The 19,867-nt window shown below is 36.6% G+C and overlaps 1 protein-coding gene across 6 annotated transcripts in view; it reads right to left on the bottom strand.

The window, feature by feature from the left end:
- Positions 1 to 27: 27 nt before the first annotated feature.
- The window catches only part of LOC117430544 (long-chain-fatty-acid--CoA ligase 4-like), a 32,191-nt gene continuing 12,351 nt past the window's right edge, over positions 28 to 19,867 (bottom strand). For 2 of the 6 annotated variants that reach the window (XM_059001454.1, XM_059001455.1), the window contains exons 2-17: positions 18,884 to 18,949; positions 18,563 to 18,609; positions 15,640 to 16,265; positions 14,529 to 14,706; positions 14,227 to 14,336; positions 13,589 to 13,727; positions 13,189 to 13,339; positions 12,652 to 12,775; positions 11,992 to 12,063; positions 10,932 to 11,071; positions 10,465 to 10,637; positions 8,022 to 8,096; positions 7,040 to 7,228; positions 6,510 to 6,624; positions 5,626 to 5,783; positions 28 to 4,857 (exon numbers count right to left, since the gene is read on the bottom strand). In XM_059001454.1, the coding sequence (XP_058857437.1) occupies positions 4,700 to 4,857; positions 5,626 to 5,783; positions 6,510 to 6,624; positions 7,040 to 7,228; positions 8,022 to 8,096; positions 10,465 to 10,637; positions 10,932 to 11,071; positions 11,992 to 12,063; positions 12,652 to 12,775; positions 13,189 to 13,339; positions 13,589 to 13,727; positions 14,227 to 14,336; positions 14,529 to 14,706; positions 15,640 to 15,987 (2,130 nt within the window). In that variant the 5' untranslated portion in view covers positions 15,988 to 16,265; positions 18,563 to 18,609; positions 18,884 to 18,949 and the 3' untranslated portion in view covers positions 28 to 4,699. The remainder of the gene's footprint in view (positions 4,858 to 5,625; positions 5,784 to 6,509; positions 6,625 to 7,039; positions 7,229 to 8,021; positions 8,097 to 10,464; positions 10,638 to 10,931; positions 11,072 to 11,991; positions 12,064 to 12,651; positions 12,776 to 13,188; positions 13,340 to 13,588; positions 13,728 to 14,226; positions 14,337 to 14,528; positions 14,707 to 15,639; positions 16,266 to 18,562; positions 18,610 to 18,883; positions 18,950 to 19,867) is intronic. The other 4 variants (XM_059001458.1, XM_059001459.1, XM_059001457.1 and 1 more) reach the window with 3 other exon arrangements.

Genomic DNA, 19,867 nt, shown 5'->3' with positions numbered 1-19,867 from the left:
CACGCACAACAAAACAAAACTGAAAGATTTAAATAAAAAAGCAAAACTTTATTTAAATAATACAGTCTATTTGTTCCCACATCTCCAAATAGAGTGGCAAAATGTCAAAAATTCTAAAAACTCAAAACAGACAGGACAGCGAATTCATATAACAGCCTTGCGGTAAATAGCAACATCACAACAAAACAACAACAAAGGAAGGCAGGTGTTGAATCACTCTTAATAAGGAAACCCCTATTACTTATTAATAGAACTGAACTCTCTTTTCTTCTGAAGTTTTTTTCAAAATCAATATACAAACTGTCCAACCTCATCACACGAATTAGATTAAAAATATCTCAGAGGTTATATAAACTCTATTGAATAAACATATACCTGATAATAGATGGGACAGTGCTAGTATCACAAGGACGGCATTGTAATGGAAGTGATGCACAGAACACAGCTAGACTGAAAGTGTATTTTGTCTAAACCTCAGATGAAAAAAATTATAATTCCATTCATAACGTTCTGCCATTTTACAAAGCTCAAGTTCTAAGCTAGTCTCATTTAGAGAATGAGTTAAACTGCAATACAGTCATGATGTTTACAATGTACAATTTTTCTGGGAACATAAGGTATACAATAGGAACAACTTATCAGTTATTTTGTTTAGAGCAGCAAATTATTATTATTATTACAAAATAAAAAACACATTGTTCCCCAAATCCTGCCTTTTTATATTTTTCTTATGTCAAACTGGAATATTGAGAGATTCCTAACAGGTGTTTTTAAAATAGTGCTGGGATGAACATTAATATATAATATTAGAACACATTAAAAAAAAAAAAATCATATCCGTATTTATTTTAAAATTAGCTGAAAATATTGCACGGTTTTACAGTAGGTAAATATCCAATAAACCCAGTATCTTGGCTTATTTATAAGACATTTGTCACAAAATAACTTTATTCAAAAAACAATATTTTTTCCCCAGAACTATTTTAAAATAACCTTTTATACGGGGATAAAATAATGTATGCAAGGCTGTGTGCAAATTGAAGACACACACACACAGTGACATGTTGCAGTAACATACACAAACTGAATTTATTCTGAGACTGCCTCCCCTGAACAAGCCTGGTTCCATTACATACCTGTAATCATCCCATGTTAAAAGTAATGAGAGCAAACAAAATAGTTCCATCAAATTTCTTCGCTATATACAGTAATTTTCATTTTAAAACATGGTATCTGGTCCTACATTAGGTTAAAGAAAGACATGCCTTTTGACATTTCACCTGGAGAGCGATATTGTCCCCACTCCTTCACTGGCTTCTTCCCTGTCAATAAACAGCTGCTTCTCCAATAGCCAGAAGACACTGCTGAGGTGAAATGATCCAGGAAATAAAAAACCCAAGAAAAAGGCACATAAACTGAGATTTCCCTTCAACCTAAAGTAGTACCAGGAGATATCATGTTTTAAAATTAAAATGCACACGTTTCTTTTAATACTGTAGGATACACTTTAAGGTGTATCCCACAGTAGTCTTTGCATTGGGCACTTAAATAGATTCTTCATTCTGAATTTATATGGAATGAATTAACTGACAAAGTAGAAGGAGATATATAAGTAAAAAATAAATAAAGGCTAATAAATGTACAATTCCAAAATCTGATCCCCCAACATGCATTTTGTACGCCAGCCGGATGTGACAAATATAAAAGCTATTCACCCTTTTGTTAACGTATTTATTTTATTGCAAGATCTTACACACAAGTTATCTTTGTTTCAAGTGTTGTACAACTTTAAATAAATTATAAAAATACATCATTCTCTCTCTCAGAACTGTTACCCATGTAAACTATGTGACATTGCTTCTGTTTCATTTTGCCATCAGTTCATAAAAATGTGCTTGATGAAAAAAGTTATTACTATGCACTACACTAGAACTCCAATAAAAAACAGAGATCCACAACATCAGTGTACTTGTGTTCAATTGTCGCATAAAGCAGAATATTACACACAAAATGGGAAAATGCATCAAACCTTTGTTTTTTTACCTGGCTGTAATGTTACTAACCACTGAAGAGTTTGAACTTCTGGTCTGTTTCTTCCTTGTGCAACCCGTTTACATAATATTATCCAAACAAACACGTTCAGGTAACACATTCATTATAAAAGACGGAATGTTCTGGAATAACAATTTACTAGAAATATTTTACTGCTTCTGAATCCTCTAAAAATTGGCCTTTTGCATACAAACTTTCAACAGTAAAACGCATTTCATTTAATTCACTGCCCAAACGATGAGAGAATCTGCAGGAGGGTTCAGGAATTTGTTTTTGTAATTTATGATTTGGAAGAGCCAAATTAATAAATCGGTGCATTGTACTGTAAAAGATTTGTTGAAAATTGAATTGTTCATATTCCATTGCTCCAAAATACATTCTTTATAATAAAAAACCTACAGAAGCTATCTTGGGTTTTAAATGTAATAATGGTTTGTGCCATTTAAAGCAACTGTGCTGAAGAAAGCAATAGCTTACATGCAAGCAGGTTTTTATGAACATATAGACAAATGTATCGGCAGAAACAAATGGTGCTTTTGAAAGTCTGAGCAATGCTTAGCAATGTACAAAACACTAACACACAGACACACACACAGCATAGATATAACCCAGCTGTACTGTTTTTCAATGTATAAAATAACTTTCAAATAGAGTTGGTTAACTAAACCTGCAATTACAAATACATTAATACAGCATATTAGGCAATAGTGAGAGGACAAGTGCAAAACTAAAAATGGTGAGATTTGTTTTTACACAATGTACAATGTAGGGATAGTGCACAGTGAAGACTGGAAGATTTCTATCTTGGCTTAAATCTGTTTTTAAGAAATGAAGTAATCTTAAAAAAGGGGGAATAACAAAGACTTTAAAATTCATCATCTTATTTGCACTACCAGCATTATCACTGAAGACTGAGAAAGACTTCTAGCCATTGAATTTATGAAGTTTCTTATAGTATTTCAAAACTGTTATACTGAAGATCTCGTGATTCTTCCCTTGTTTGTTTTATTTTAATGCAGCTATGCATATTTACACAACATAATATATTCATTTCCTGTGTAGTACAATATCTTAGATTAACTCCAAGTGCAGTGATCTGGTATTAGGAATGCCATAGCACTGTGTTTTATTAATCTGAATAACCAGATCGTTCGCGCAGCAGAAGGAAGGGCAGTGATAATATTGCTAATTCAGTAAGAGATAATAACATGTCATTTTCTTCAGTAAGATTATATTGACCAGTGGAGCATAATTAGTCCCCGATTGAAAGGGCCAGTGCTCAACACAATACAGATGCCATGATTGTAAGCGTATCCGACACAAAACAGAAAAATACTGTCACCAATAGTCTCTGAAATAATTTCTCAGTTTATTTTAAACAGAACATTGCAACTGAATTTACTGTTTTGTCAAACTTCTTCAACCCCTTTTGCTGTATCTGTTTCTAAACATACACAGTTTGTTAAAAAAATTTAAAAAAATAGGTGCTACAGATACCGATATTGAAAATGGCCACCTCTGAAGTTTCAATTTGAGTGATGCAATATTAAGACTGGACACTAATACTCTTCACCAATAGTTTTTTTTTTTCTTGTTATATAACAAATGCAGTATATATTTAGAAGAAATGTGCAACGTATATCATCTGTACTGGTTCTGTATTAGGGTTCCGTGCGGTAATATCTAAATAAATGCTCATAAATAAATAAATAAAATAGCCACACCCACAAAACCAGTTTGTTTCTTGGAACTATTGGTGAAATAAAGCATGACACTCAAAATAATATATATAAAATTTGGATAACCTTTGATCATTTGCACTAATGTGAATAAGCATTGTTAAATCAATGCTACATTTAAGTCTGAGAGCTATATGCACAAAGCTACGTCTTTGAGTGGAATTGAATTATATTAACAAACACCTTGTTTCTTAAACGCAGGCATGGTATATTGCCACACATTGTTTTTCATCTGGAATCAGGGAAGTGCCATAAAAAAAGACAGACATCAGGATCTTTTAAGCTTGCCAAGAATCTCCCAACACACAGCTCCGCACCAATCACTACACTGAAATGTTTTGGTCAATTAAATAACGACTCTGTCTGTGGATCAGCTATTGGAATACCTACTCCCTTTTTACACGCTGAAACATATTTGCAAAATGTACAGAAGATTCATATACAACATTAATCAAGAGTTCAATTACTTCAGTTACAAAAGATGTGTGTAGATAACATAGAAAATGAATGGCAGTTTTAAAATAGTATCTCACCAGGGCCGTCCCCTCCCCCACAATGAATCAAAACCAACAGATAGAACAGTTTTAAGAGTTGTCTTTCACTTGACTTGACCATTTTGTTTTACATTTAAAAGGACGATGAGATTAAGAATTGCACTCTGAAAACACATGAGGCCAACTAAACTTCATTTACAATAAATGTGTTTTGTATCTAGTGTGAATTGAGGGCCTCTTTGAATCCAGACGGCTCTATAAATAACATTTAAATATTTCATTTCAGAATGAAAATGCCACCAGGTCGCAGTGCTTCAGTGAATATTTCAGAGTTTAAGGGTAATCGCTTTTGCTAGTTTTTTAACCAGAACTTTACTCATAGTCCAGCCCAGTCCTTTCCCCAAGAGGGCAGCTCTATTTCCCTCCATACATTCTGTCAATATCACTGAGGTAATGGTTCTTGAGCTCTTTTCGCTTCAACTTGAAGGCGTCCGTTACCAAACCTGTCTCCGGGGTCCAGGGTTCTGGACTCAATCGAACCTTTACTGGGATTTCAAAACGCTGAAGTTTTACTGTGGAGAAAAATAGGTTTCTTTTATTTGTCAGAAAGCCGATTTAAAACTTTTGCACTAGGTTTGACATTTGACTGCACAGTGGTTCTGACTACTGTCTATTAGGTTAATGGTTAAGTTGAAACCTAAACAGGTCTCCAAAGATGAAAAGCACTACATGAAAAGTAAATTGTAACTAACCAAATAGTTCCATACATTTTCTCCACCATCTCCACCACCTTTTTAAGAAACTTCCATTTTAAAACATGATATCTGGTTCTATACTTGACTGTCTTAAACTTCCTGGATTATTTTACCTGGAGGGTGAAACTGTCCCCACCCCTTCACTGGCTTTTTACCTGTCAATAACCAGCATCTGCTTCCCCTACTAACCTGCATGCTTTTAATGTGCTTGGATCCAGAAGACACTGCTGTGGTGAAATGACCCAGGAAGTTCAAACAGATAACCCACATAGAGGCACATAAAACAGATCTAGTACCAGAGCTCATATTTTAAAATGAAAATACATGTGTTTTGTTCAAAACTGCACAACAGGTAAGATTTATGAAATGCAAAACAGGTAAGATTTATGAAATTATTGTTATCTACAAAACACTCATATTAACATATTGCACCTTCTAGCCATCAGCTAAAAGAGGGGATAATAGAACAGCAGTCTGATCTTAACAAAATCTCCTAAAAAAACTGTACAATTAAATGGACGGCATGAACTGAGACCATTGAAAAATGCTTACAACGTCCAAGGTAGATCTTATTTTATTACGTACTTGAAGTCGCTACTTCTTTAATCTCCTTCAGCACTTCGCCCTCCATGATTGGATTGTTACAGAGCTCCTCCCATGATCCTTCAATGTTTTTTTTGAGAGCGAGGCTGGTCAGTTTCTTTTGGTTTGGTACCACAAAGCTTATTACATAATTCTGGTCACTGCAGATAAAAACAAAAAACGTTTTTTTTTACACAATGAATTATTCCAAAGAAAAACAAAACACACAATAAGTCATTAAAACAGAAGCAGATAAATAGCACTACCAAAAACACACATTTGTGTAGACTGGCGTAAGGTGGTGTACATTTTCATTAAATGTCGATGTTACAGACATACTGTAGACTCTGTTAGGACTAGTGCATGTTTTAATCAAATGATAATGGTGCTGTTATTTTGATCGAAAATATCAATGTCAGGGGGGCGGGGAGTAATCTAATGTACTGCAATCTTAAGTAGTAGGTATAGGTTATTACATTTGTATGGTGGCCCTAAGAGAAACTTGCAAGTGCTTTATTATTAACATCCACAAGGGGGCGCAAGTATACTGGCGAAAACAGTCTGTATGGAGACAAGACCTGTTTCTTTCAGTAGAAGAACCCAGTCAGTTTTTTTCATTTCCGTGTTTTGGGGAAACTGTTGGTTGAAATGCCAGGTTCCAGTGCAAAGCCAGCAGGTCACTGGTTGTTTTCACTTTTAATAAGTTGGCGTTTGTATGCAAGAAATTTCTAGGAGTATTCACCTGGCCGCCTTAAGTCTTCTTAGACTGTTATCAACATCAAACAAACTGAAGTAAGATTTGCATAATGAAATATTTTATATGCATTACATCTTTCAAATAAAAACGTACAGTTCCTGTGCAACAGCAAACCTATTTAAACGTGTACCTGTTTGCATATGCACAGATATTATCGATGAGTGAGCAGTTCTTCAAAGCTGATTCTACTTTTCCCAGGGATACGTATTCTCCAGCTTGTAGCTTTACTAGGTCCTTCTTACGATCTGCAAATCGAATCAGAATTAGAAAAGAACAACATTACTGATTGATGTAGGACACACATTTACAATAGCGTATATTGTGAAGTGTAATGAAGGGACTTATTCATAAACAATTTATAAAATACACACGTCATACCTAATCGGATGTAATGTCATGGAACTATGATTACAGGTCAGATATCCACAAACTTGGGTGGGGATATAGGGGCGGGGATTTCAAAGACAAACATACACACTTGTGGTTTACTAGTCTTTGTGACGCCCCCTCTATATTGAATGTGGCTAGTTTCCTATATATTGCACAATGCATGGAATAAACAGATTGGGAAACCAACTGCAAAGAGATTCCACTGGTCATATTGTTTTTAATACAGTGTTGTGTTTTTGTTATTGCTGCTTTGATGCTCCAAATACTGACCGATGATTTGCAGACAGCCATCAGGATTAATCTCGCCAATGTCGCCTGTACAGAACCACCTCTGCCCGTTCTCATCCACAAAGAAGTCTTCACTGACTTTTTCACTGTTAAAATATCCCATTGTAACATTGGGTCCACCAATCACAATCTCTCCACGGGGGTTGGGCTTGTCTTTATTGGTGTAGCCACCTGAATAAAGAGGCATAGAATTTAAAGATTAACAACACAAAGAAAACATTGGCCTGTTTATACATCCACAACACTCGCTACACCAACGAAGATACAAATAAATTGAATGTATTCACTGCTGTTTTTAAATTCAAGGGGACATGTATGTGCAAAAACAAACACACAACAAAATGAGAATGTGCTGTAAAGAGCTGTGTACTTTATCAATCTGAACTTCACATAAGACAGCCATATAAAAACCACAACAAATATCAACAACCTGAGGCAACATCTGCTTTTTAAAAGTAGTATTCGACAGACACATTCCTCACAAGTACCAGCTTGTGGAAGAGGCCTAAAGGAAAGTTTTCCAAACTCATATGCATACCATTTTTTACAAGTCCCTTTTCATTTCCCAGTGAAGCAAATTTATAATTTCTCCATGCTACAAGTTTATGTCCTGTGTTCGAGGCAACAGGGCCCCATCAATGTAAGTCTTAAATGTTCTATGCAGCCCTTTAGGAAGTTGTGTAAGGTGTGGTCCCATTACCTGTTACATAATAGTGAAAAGGGAGAAGTACTTTTTTTTTAAATTGACCTATAGTGCAGGACAAATGGTCAGTCAAAGTGAAACGTGGACTTGTAGGGACATGCCAATGATGCAAGTATAGATATATCTTTTTTTTTTTTTTAAACTTGGTTATTATTATGTTTTGAAGCTCCAGTTCAGATGTCTGTAAAAGTTATATTACCCTAAATAACGGATCATTAGCTCTGTACAAAAAGTACAGTATTTAATGAAAACCATTCTTACCTTCAAGCCAGTCTCGCAGTTTTATTTCACAGCAGATTAGGGGAGCCCCTACACGGCCAGTGCTGTAGTCTGCCACTGCATGAAACAGAAACATGGGATTAAACATTATACATGCCAAGACACTCATGAGCACAATTTAGAAAGGTTTTTTTACAGTTCATAATTTGTTTTAGAATAATTCATAATTATTTTTATTTTTTTATATTATATATATATATATATATATATATATATATATATATATATATATATATATATATATATATATATATATATATATATATATATATATATATATATATACACACACTGTAAAAACCTTTGTATAAGTCTATTTTCTAGGTATTTTAGGGGGTCCTAAAAAGAGGGGAGTGACTTATACACCAGTTAAAATTGTTGTCTCAAAAAGGGGGGGGGGGGGGGGGGGGGGGGCGCGACTTATACACAGGTGCGACTTATACATAAATATATATATATATATATATATTACATACAGTTTGGCAAATACAGGGTTGGTAACAGTAGAAACAGGTAGGGTGTTTCTATTGTTGCTGTCTGAAGAGAGTAAGTAGTTTGCCACAGTGATTTGTACAAGTCCTGAATAGACTTTTTTTTTTTTTTAAAAGCTACCAAAAAATTCACAACAAGCACAGACCCACATGAGAGCCATGATATACAGGTATAGATTTGCTCCTTACATCTCAAAACATGTTCTTTTAATCTTCAACACCCTGAAATACAGCAAGCTACTCGCTATTGCACGGAATGTCGAAGCAGGTTCTATAATCTAAATGCTGATCAAAGATGAAAGTTTAAAACGCAGTAATAAAAACCTCCTCTTATTTATCGCTGGCATTGTATTCACTTGTGTATTTACTTTTATGATTCAGCTCCAGGTAGTAGTTTTGCATTCAGATGTTGGGCAAACATTTGGAAAAACACACTCTTGTGTAAATGGACTGTCCCTCAAATAATTAATTTGTTATGCAAACCCCAGTATGTGTTTTGCAATATATAAACATTGCAACTCTTTTTGTCACAAAGGGCATGATGGCAGCTCTGACAGACTTTCACAGAGAGCTGGTACTGGTGCAGGCTTTGTTGTCAGGTGCATAGCCAAGACTGCTCAAATGAATTCAGAAGGAACATTAGTGGCAATACTATTGGCTATCCTGCAAACCTTATTTTGCTGTAGCTTTTCAAGCTTGCAAGACAGTAATCACTGAAAAAAGCCACTTGTGTGTACGGAACAATTAAACGTTGCACTAGCATGTAGAATCAGTGCTGTCCTGGCTTACCAAAGTGGCCTCATTGACAGTGATATGGCAGGTCTAATTTTTTAGACAAGACCTTTAACTAGCAACTGAATTCAAAGGTCATCAAGGATTAAAATACTGCCCTTGGAAATAGTAATAAAGCACACACATTCATTCACTAAAGTGTTTGGCATGTTTTCCATATTACCGGTAGATAAAACAACAAAAGGAAGTGAATGTGGAGGGCTACAGATTTACATATCACACATCATTAATCTGGCTGTGTTACAACAAATACATTGAAAAGTTTCCACATTACCAGCGAGGGCTGTACTTGTACTGTACCTTTTGAATGCTGCTAGTCAAGTAAACCTTTATAGTTATGGTCTAAACACACTGCAAGCTTCTTTGCATTTAAAGACTTAAACAAAAATAGCTTTTATTCCTCAGATAATAGCAATGAAGATCTAAAAAAAAAAAAGTGTCAGATCCGCCACTACTTTGATTTTTACCAAAAAACTCAATTTTGTCTGCTGCTGCCTACGTCATATCTCCCCAGCACAGTGTTGCCAGATATTGCAAAGCAGTGTATGCAATCAGTAACATATACAGTGTAATACATTTAATTGTATACCTGATAATTGCATACAATTGAAGTACATTTCTTAAAAAAATAAAATAAATGAAACCTCTAAAATTAACCTACAGTAATATTATATTGGCACACCATAGCTAAATTGTAAAAAAAAAAGAATTCTGCAAATGTAGATGTTTTCTTCATTTTCCAGAATATATATTCACTGACTGGCACAACACAAACACGGCTCTTACAACTAAATTAACTTCCTCTGCAACAAGTATTAGGCATCCACCTGTGCTCCTCGCTCAAACTCTATGCAGTACAGACTCTGTGGGCCTATGGGCCCTAACATCTGCTGCACATGAAGTGATCTTACAATGTTGCGGCATGATTTCATAGCACATCCGCCATCTTATTAAAAGGAAGGACTTGCACATTACGAATAAATCTTGGGGATAAACAAAAACATATACAGACCTTTAGAAAATCCTCAGATTAAAAAATGTAGCAGAAACGTAAAACTTCTAGATCTGGAGGGCAAACCTCTGAGCTGGCAACACTGCCCCATCAGTTCAGCGCTAAGGAGGGCTAGTCTAAAATTACCCACCTTCTGTGATGGTTCCTGCTCCGCACGTCTCTGTCAGCCCATAGCCTTGCCCCACAGGGCAGCAGAAACAGATGTTCATGAAGCGTTGAGTGGCTGGAGAGAGAGGGGCCCCACCACACAGCATCATCCGCACATTACCCCCCAGCAAGGCCTTCACTTTGTTAAAGAGCAGCCTGTTTTGAAGATTCAAATACAATTCAGCCCATGCATCTGCCTTTAGTACAGCAGTATACACATCTTAAGAAAAGCAGTGCCTTCATCAGTATCAGGAACATATCCGACCCTATAAAATTTTACCTGCTTAAGCTAAACCTGCTTCAAGACCATTTCTCTGTTATATGAAGTAACAGAAGGTAAATATATTTACTTAAGGATATTAAAAACAAAATACATGTTTTTGATATTGCAAATACAAGCTAGGCGTACCTAAAAGATAACATAAAATTGCATTAAGAGTATACACTTACATATTGCAGAGTGGAGCATCATATCCCCTTGTGATCTGTTCTAGTTTGTAGTTATATCCTAGTTTAAAAAGAGTTCTCTGGACATAATTCATCTCCTGAACTTTACACATTACATTCTTAAAGATCCGGTCCATTATTTCCTGCAGACCCAAACACACGAAAAAAGAACATTTACAAGAAGCATGTGTGATTCTATTCCTTAGAAATCATTTAACAAACCAAAGAGCATCTTTCAATGGTTTAGCCCTCACTCCTGCCTGGAATGGAACCAATGAACCCGTTTCACCTTGAATCCAATGTGTATGAATGTCTGCTTCCTGCACTCACAGGGAGATATTAAACCACAGGATCTACACAACTACATTCTTCTGCTGATCAAAACAAGCAGTTGGTTTGTCAGTGATGGTTGCTCATTTTAATAAGATTGTATCTGCTACATCTAGAGAAACACGTTTCATTCATGAGAGAACCAGACAGAGCTGTCCTACTTTGTAAATTCGTCACCCAAATGATATATCCTTTAAACCAAATCAAAACAGGAGATACAGAAATGACAGGCAAGGAGCAAATGCTTACTAACATGGTGTATCATATGCGAGGACCACAGTAACAAATAATAATCAATGATGCATAAACCAAAAAGAAAATGAGAAAATTATGCCAGGGAAAACACATGCTTTGGCAAAGATGCCATGAATAAATACCATTTAGAAATGCTTTGAATACACAAATACTGTTCAGTTGTGTGAAGACCATCTGACTAAAACTATTCAAAATCGATTATCTGTGCCTTCAAAATCCTCCAGACAAGCCATCAACATAACTCATGTGCAAGATGACACTGCATATTACAAATAATGTGAAGCGTAGCACTACCAAAATATCTTGGAAACAAAAATATTCTCTTTCTTACATGCTCTTCACATTTACCTCACGGGCTTCTCATTAAGGAATTACATTTTAGATTGTTCTAGATTTTTAAAAAAACAAATAAAAAATGTGGAAGCACAAATTATGACAGACCCCTTTCTGAACCATGAAAAGGATTTAATGTACATACCGGCACAGCTGCCATCAGGGTTGGTCTCAGGACAGAGCAGTCCCCTTTACTTCCCTTCTTGATTTTAGTGGACTGAAAAAAAAATACAAAAAATATAAAACAAACGTTAATCTAACACAAGGCCTGGCATTTTATAGCCCTACACTTGCACAACACAGATACAAGAAACCATGTTTATCAGCATGTACTTATTAAACCAATGCGCACTCCTTAAAAGATTGCTTTCTTGTAACATTATATTACATTTTTAGTGATTACTTGACCTTCATTTGCAAAAATGCATTAAACACTGTAGCCCTACTGCCTCAAAGAAACAGGAAACTCCAATACTAACAATGTGTGTCTGTTTATGTACAAAGAATTAACATTTGAGATTTGAGCACTCACTCCAATCCCAACAAAATGCATTAAGATCACTGACCTCTTTATGCTAAAACTCTTCTTCATGAACTCAAGAGTCAAATCAATGTGAAGCCCAATAAATGCAATGCCCAATAAATGGCCAAACTAATCCCTCTGGTCAAGTACACTTGGTGGTCCCGTAGTAGCCTCCAGTCCACATCATAAATCCCCACTGCCTCAGGTCCTTACTCTTGCCAGTTCCAGTTTGTTATACTGGGGTAAACCTAGTTCTTAAGCCATACCACACTTTGCCCTCACCTGGTCTGACAGAGTCTGTGGAGAGGAATATCCTATCCTGCAGCCATACGTCATACAAGACATTTCAGCAGTCATTTCAAGCACGTGGGCCAGGGGCAGATAACCGATGTAGGTGTCTTTTGGTCTTTAAGAAAGAAAGTATAGAACATGCATTACATGTTGAAATGTAACACTAACATTCCAGCTACACATTTCTCATTTTATAAAAAGACTTGACAATTTTTATTAAAGGATTAAAAGGAAAGTTTGGCTTTAACAATGCAGAGAATCGTGTGGATACCTGTGTTTCCACTCTGTAGGTTAAACCATTGCATATTACAAATGGATAAATAGGTAGGAGGGATTTTAGTTGGGAAATGCAGTTACAAATTAGACTTGCATAGCTGATGGGCTTAACTACTGGATTATTTAGTTACACATAAGCCTGTGACCTAAAATCTGTTTAATGGAGCTCTAATTAATCTCATGCTAAAGCCTGAACTGGCTTAAATGATTATGCTTCCAGAAAAGCAGACTGTTCCTTATTCATCTACCTACCCAAGTCCTGGTATCCTCTCACACTGTCCCGTCATCCCTGCTATCAGGTTACTGTGAATGATCATGACACCTTTGGGACGGCCGGTGGAACCACTGGTATACATGATGACAGCAAGATCCGTGGGGACAGGTCTGCAAGGTTCTACACTTACTGCAAAAAACACCCAGAAAACCACACGTTATATAAAAAAAAAAAATACAATGTGAAATACATAGCACGTCACAGCCCAGCTCTACAGTGCCTGTGTAAAAACAATCCTCTCACAACAGCTTTCTACACCACTGTATACTACACGCAATACAGCAACAAGTGATAAATGTACTAAAAACAAATGCAATGCAAGGTATACTAAGCAAAATAACATTTCAGTTTTAAACATAAACAGATGGTTGTACTCACGGTTGTCAGGTTTGGCTCCCAGCTCTTGCACAGATTCCATACTGTGAACCTCCAGCTCCTTCGGATAACCCGTTTTACTGATATTCTTTTTATCCACACAGATGATGTGCTTTAGATTCTTCAGCTCTGACAGCACACACTGTATAGAGAAAAGAGGCACATTCTGTTATGATCAAATTAAAACTGCATCTCTTCTTGCGTTTTAGAACTACCCCCAATTAAGTATATTTTAAAGGAGTGACTTTTCAATAAAATGCTTGTCTGTATTTATAACCACGTTTCTTTTTGTACTTCTACCATATGTCTATCTTCACAGGTTCATTTGCGTTGCCCATTCAGAACCATTGTGTTTTCTGTATTGATTTATTTATTTTTTTGCTTTGAAACACCCACATGGATCTGAATGGAAAACACCCATCTCAGTCTGTACAAAAGGCAGAATTACATTTTTACTTTATTCTCATCAGGATTAAAACTTTTATCTTTAAAAGGGTGTCCTGGAAATATGACAAAAGGAAGTTAATAAAAAAAAAAAAAAAACTGCTCACTCCCTGAGAGCGTTCATATTTGGTTATAGCCCCCATTATAAAAAGTCTTCCGACTACAGGTTAAAATGACAATGCTTTCAATAGACTCACCTTAAGTTTGTCTTCCAGAAGCTCTGTACTAGTAATGAGGTGGGTGACTCCAGACTCATTCAGACCGTATGCTACTGCATCTTCTCCTAGTGTGGAGTACAGAGTCACCACTGGTAGAAGGAAAGAACAGGGTTATACATTTTCTTTTTAAACAAATGCCTAAAACATTGGCACTCGCTGGTTGCAAAGGTTTTTAAAACTAAAACCTATTAAATAAACATTTATTTTTTTTCCTCATTAGAAATATGGAATGAAAATGTGTAACTTGGGATTGATTTAGGATCGAGAAGCATGGTACTTACATGGGAAATTGTATCTGATACAAGCCTGAGCTGCAATCATCCACTCTGCACTAGTCTCACAGAAGATGGCGATGGTGCTCTTTGGCTTCTGCCCTAGAGCAGCCAGACCACTACCAAAGTGCTTCACCTGAGCATCTACGTCTTCATAAGAAAGCCACTTGTATTCACCCAGAATTAACTGTAAAAGAAGGAAGAGTCTGAATTAATCCAGTCATTTATTTATTTGGTTATTTGCAACACAAACCTTTTAAGGACATGGAACCCTGATTGGAGAGCATTACTATCTTGTAGTTAACCACTTAGGGATGGAAAGAGAAGTTGAACTACTGAGACAATGCCTGATAATCAGGGTTTTACTGCAATTGGAAACTGGTAAACAGTGTGTACCATACAATACACTCGAACATCCAGAAGTCTGTTAATTGGATTGTCAATTAACCAGACCGCCACCTGGTTGCATGTTTAACATGGGTTTGACGCTAATGTGCACACAACAAAGGTTCACAGCTGGCAGCGTTGTGCTTTTAAAGCACTCAAAGTCAAGCGCTTGCAGTAGTCCTTGTTACTTTCAGGGTCAACTATCAATAAATGTAGTTAACTGCTTACACCTTCACTTGTTCGGTTTCTGGGATCTAAAGCCAGTTCAAGACTGATATAAATGTTTTGTCAGAAAAGTCTAAGTAAATCCCTATTCCATTGGATGACTGTGTTATTACAGTGGACTGCTGTAAAACACACACTATGATATATATTTTAACTTGTCGAAGTCTGTTTACTGATAGGAGCCATGCAGGTTAGGCAAGCTAACCAAAATAGGGAAAATGGCAATTAAAGTTGCTAACTGGCACCACTAACATTAACTTTGGAAAGGAATGTAAAAAGGAATGTAAAAACTGCAAGTATGGGATAGCAACATGAAATTAAACAACTCACGTGTAAGAAAAAGGAACACATTATGAACACCCCAGACAAAGCATATTTGCGTGGGTGTTGAACACCATGACGTAGAGATTGGTTCTGCAATTGGGAAATCTATATACTCTTTTACAGAACAAACACCAACCAGAAATCCGTACAACCATTTGTTAAAATAATTAAAGTAAGTTGTTACCTTTTTAAAAACTTTCCCAGATGGCTGCTTCTCGTTTTCCTCACTCAGAACCTCTCTGGTCCCAAGACAATCAGCCTTTCCAAACTTCTCCACTGCGTGGCTAAACAGCTTGTCCAAAGTGTCTATGCCAGGGAAAGTCATCGCAGCGAGCGAGTCGAAGTGGTCCACAGAACGATATGGGCCTTCCGTCTTATCAGACGTGGCTTTGGCTTTTATCCGCTTTGCCATGGTCTGTTTCTTTTGGGCATCGGTAAGGAAATACCATGGGACAAAGGTAAGGGCAGTGTACAGCCACATTAATAGATACACAGGGAACAAGACAATGGAGTGGACTTCTTTGAAAATCATTATGGATTTTTTTTTTTGCTGTTTACATGAAGTACAGCAGCAAGATCAAGAAACACAAGGGGCCTGAAGTGTGTGTCTCTCCAGTTTTCTTTCTTTCTATAGTTTGGTCCGTGGTGTTGTTAACTGACAAAGGCAACAGCAGATGGCAGATATAGTAGCAGTGCAGTTACGAGTACCACCAGCAGCAGCAGCAGCAGCAGCAGCAGTTAACCTCACTAAGTTTAGTACTAAAGAGAAATCGTACTGCTGTATTTATGAAAGGCTAAATATAGCACAGACTGGCCAGGTGATAGCAGGACAAGGCAGACGGAAGAGAAAAAAAGAGAAAGAAAAAAAAAGAACGTTAGTGACATGTTGCTAATCTATATTTACTATTGAAACTACAGGATGCTTCAAAGCTGCCATAAATGGTATGGAGAAGTTGCGAAATCAACCATCTGACACACCACTGAAAGCATGGACATAAGATGGTATATTTTTTTCACCACTAGCCTTTTTTGAATTGTCTTAATTCAACATTTTAGGAAATATATGCTTCATTTTAGATCATATCTGTTGTATAGCTGATACAACTAATTGGTAAAAACAAAAGGAACATTTAGCAGCTTTCAAGTATCGGTACTATAAAACAAAGTTTATAGTTCTTGGTTATGTGATGAAACAAAGAATTTCAAAGTGCAACAGCAAAGTAAATGGATTAGTTTCTACAGCAAAGCAACTTTTCTGTCTAGACTACACAGCACATTACAAGAATGTGTTTTAGATGTAATAATACTGGACTTCTGTTACACATGTTAGTTGATTAAATGATTGCATGCATTTTGTTAAATCTTGTCTGCTATGGTTTCAGTTTCCTTTACTGAATATGCAACCACAGACTAAAATCATCATTAAAAAAAACAGAAGTAGTTTACCAAGACAGATTCAACAACTGAAAGATGCAAATACACAATGTGCGAGCCACTTTTAAAGTTCATGGATTGAAATTGCAAAGCAGTATGGTCCATTCCAGATTTCACTGTGAGCCAAACTCAGTTGCTCTATTTTTTTTTTTTTTTTTTTTTAAGTGTTTTAATTAATTAATTAAAATTATATTCACCCCCGGTAAATCACCAACAGCCTAAAAGCAGACTTTTAAAAAACCAGTCTAACTTACGACGTTACGTAAACTGTATATTATTATACCTCACAAGTCAAAACCCAAGATTGGAACAGTGGTTAACTGGCCTGTTCATGAGCCACATCAAACACACAATACATTCCAAAATCTGTTATTTGAAGATTTCTTCAAAGGCAATAACTGTGTAAATTCAGATCGGATTCCAAGAGTAAAATAGTTACCCCAATTAACAGGCCCAATTAACCACAGGCGTAACAATATATTTGGCCACCCCAACTAATGCAGTTCCAACGGAAAGTTGTAGAACTAGATTAGATTTGTATGGGGTTTGTGCTTTTGGCTAATGCTTCCAGGTAAAGTGCATATCCTGTGCCTATAGCTTGTCTTTGAAGAGAAATTCAAATGCTCCCCAAAAATAATCATTTCATACAATCTACCATGCAGACCTGTCAAATATCCAGGTCAGTCAGCTTCCATGGTATCTTGTTGCTAGCTATCTGCAAAGTTTGAATTACTGCTGATTGGTATCAAGCACGTTCCGGAATCACACTGGTAAGGATGTGTTCCTAGTAAAGGTACTGTAATTAAGAACGTAATACCAGAGAAAAGGATACTGCACCAATATATTCATGTTTGTTTCATGAATAAAAAACACTTTAAATTTTAATCTAATTGGTTACTTGCCAATAAAGCAATATATTATTTCACAGTATGCAAGGGAGCCTAGTAGTAGTTTTGGAGGAGATGGACATGGACTTCTGCACTCTTACATACTGTTTATTGATCAGATGACTAGTTTAAGGCAGAATCGATTTCAGGTAACCATTTTAAGCCCCTTTTGCACTGGCACCCCTACCCGGGTCCTAGCTACCCGGGTCACAATCACACGTAGTGGGAAACCATGTACCTGGGTCGTACCCGGGTTAACCCGGGTCCCAGCGACCCACCTCAGGATGTGGGTTGACACGCTTTGACCCGGGTTGAGCGAGACAAAATGCTTGACGGCCGTTCGTGAGCCGATGCAATAACAAACAGCCACGTCTGTGTGAAGGTTTCACTCCTGCAAGGAACGTTTCTGTTTATTCTGTTTAGCCATATTTTTGTTGACTGAGACACAGCATGAGTCAGATTGCAGCAGGGATGTAGAAACATTTGCTCTAATCAACATTTGGGCGGACAGTTCAATCCAGAGAAGCTTGGATGGAAGAGTCCGTAACAAGCTGCTTCCGGGACATTGATACGTGCATTTGCACTTGCGTCTGTCACCCAGGTCAACCCTGCTTTATCAAAAGCAGTGTGAAATCACGTACCCGACCTGCATGACACCGGGTCCTGACCCAAATAGGTTCTGACCCAGGTAGAGCATGCCAGTGTTAAAGGGGTGTTACTTTTACTAGGAACAGATGATTTAAAATTATTGCCAGCACTGCAACAAAAATACCCCCACACAGTTACCTCTTTGTTTTACCCGTTTCCTTTTTTTAGATACAGAACAGTACATCCTAAAGGAATCCAAAAAAAAAATGGTAAATCAATGATGACAATATTTGCATGTTAGTGCATTAGTCAAGCAGATGCATGTGTGAATAATAAGAAATATAAAGTTGGAAATGGGCTTTAGAAGGCAATGGAATGTTTTGCAGTAACAGAAAATACAGATGTGTTCCCATCTGCCTCAAAATATATTTATTGGGAGAATTAACAAGCAGTTGTATCAAAGTAGATGGCAATTGATAAAACCTTAGGGGATTGTGAAAACAATGCTGAACTACTTACAGAAAGTTCAATTGCAATTGGTGAGATCCTGGTAGTGCTTCTTCTTTATGATGATCTTCTTAAAACCTGAAATACATCAAAACTAATTAATTTGATTAATTTAGGCCTGCAACATAGATGTCTCCCCGCCCGAAAGATCATAATACAGGAGTCACCAAGTTTAAAAAAACACGTCAATGCAAAGTTTCATCATATTCAGATTAGCTATTCTGATAACCTTCATTACCTAAAGCAAACCAATCAGTCTAGAAATGATTAAATTAGGTAGATTATTGTTCAAGTTTCACAATGCATGCAATTCAAGATAAAGCTAACAATGTTGAGAATATTAAGGTTTGTTTGTACAAAATATATTCTAAGTGGACATGACACAGTACGCAAACTAATCCCAAAACTTAATTCCCAAATATTTATACAACATGTGCATGGACCACAACAGCAAGGGTTTGATCTTGTTACCACGTCGACCAATAGACCCAACTACTAGTTTAACATTCTACATTGTGCGGCCCGTCCAAACACCCAAAGGACATACCTATAAAATACACATGACGCACTTGTTCCTCTCTTCTAGGTCTTTCAGACGGTTTACACTTTTATGATACAGCCTATACAAGTACATACAGTATTCCAAAGTTCAGAAGAATCCATTAGACTAAAGTAACCATACGCCATCCTATTGGTAAAAGAACGATTCGGACTGCATTAAAGCATTCAAATATTTACAGGAATTCATTGACAGTGAGGTACATTGAGTCTAACTACTGTACACAGATTACACATTTTCACTAGAACACACAGCACTAAACCTCTGACCAGTAAAAGTAGTCAGTCAGTCTACTCATGACAGTATTCAGTTTGAACACAAATACCAACACTGGTACCTAAAACAAAGATGAGGTTTTTGTTATGTACACAAAAGGTGCCATGCCTAAGTAATTTAACACCCTCTTGTGTAAATACATTGATTAAATCTAGGTTTAG

The sequence above is a fragment of the Acipenser ruthenus genome, chromosome 26 (genome assembly GCF_902713425.1).
Source record: "Acipenser ruthenus chromosome 26, fAciRut3.2 maternal haplotype, whole genome shotgun sequence".
In the NCBI taxonomy this organism is placed as follows: Eukaryota; Metazoa; Chordata; class Actinopteri; order Acipenseriformes; family Acipenseridae; genus Acipenser; species Acipenser ruthenus.
This window is presented reverse-complemented; position numbering and strand designations above follow the sequence as displayed.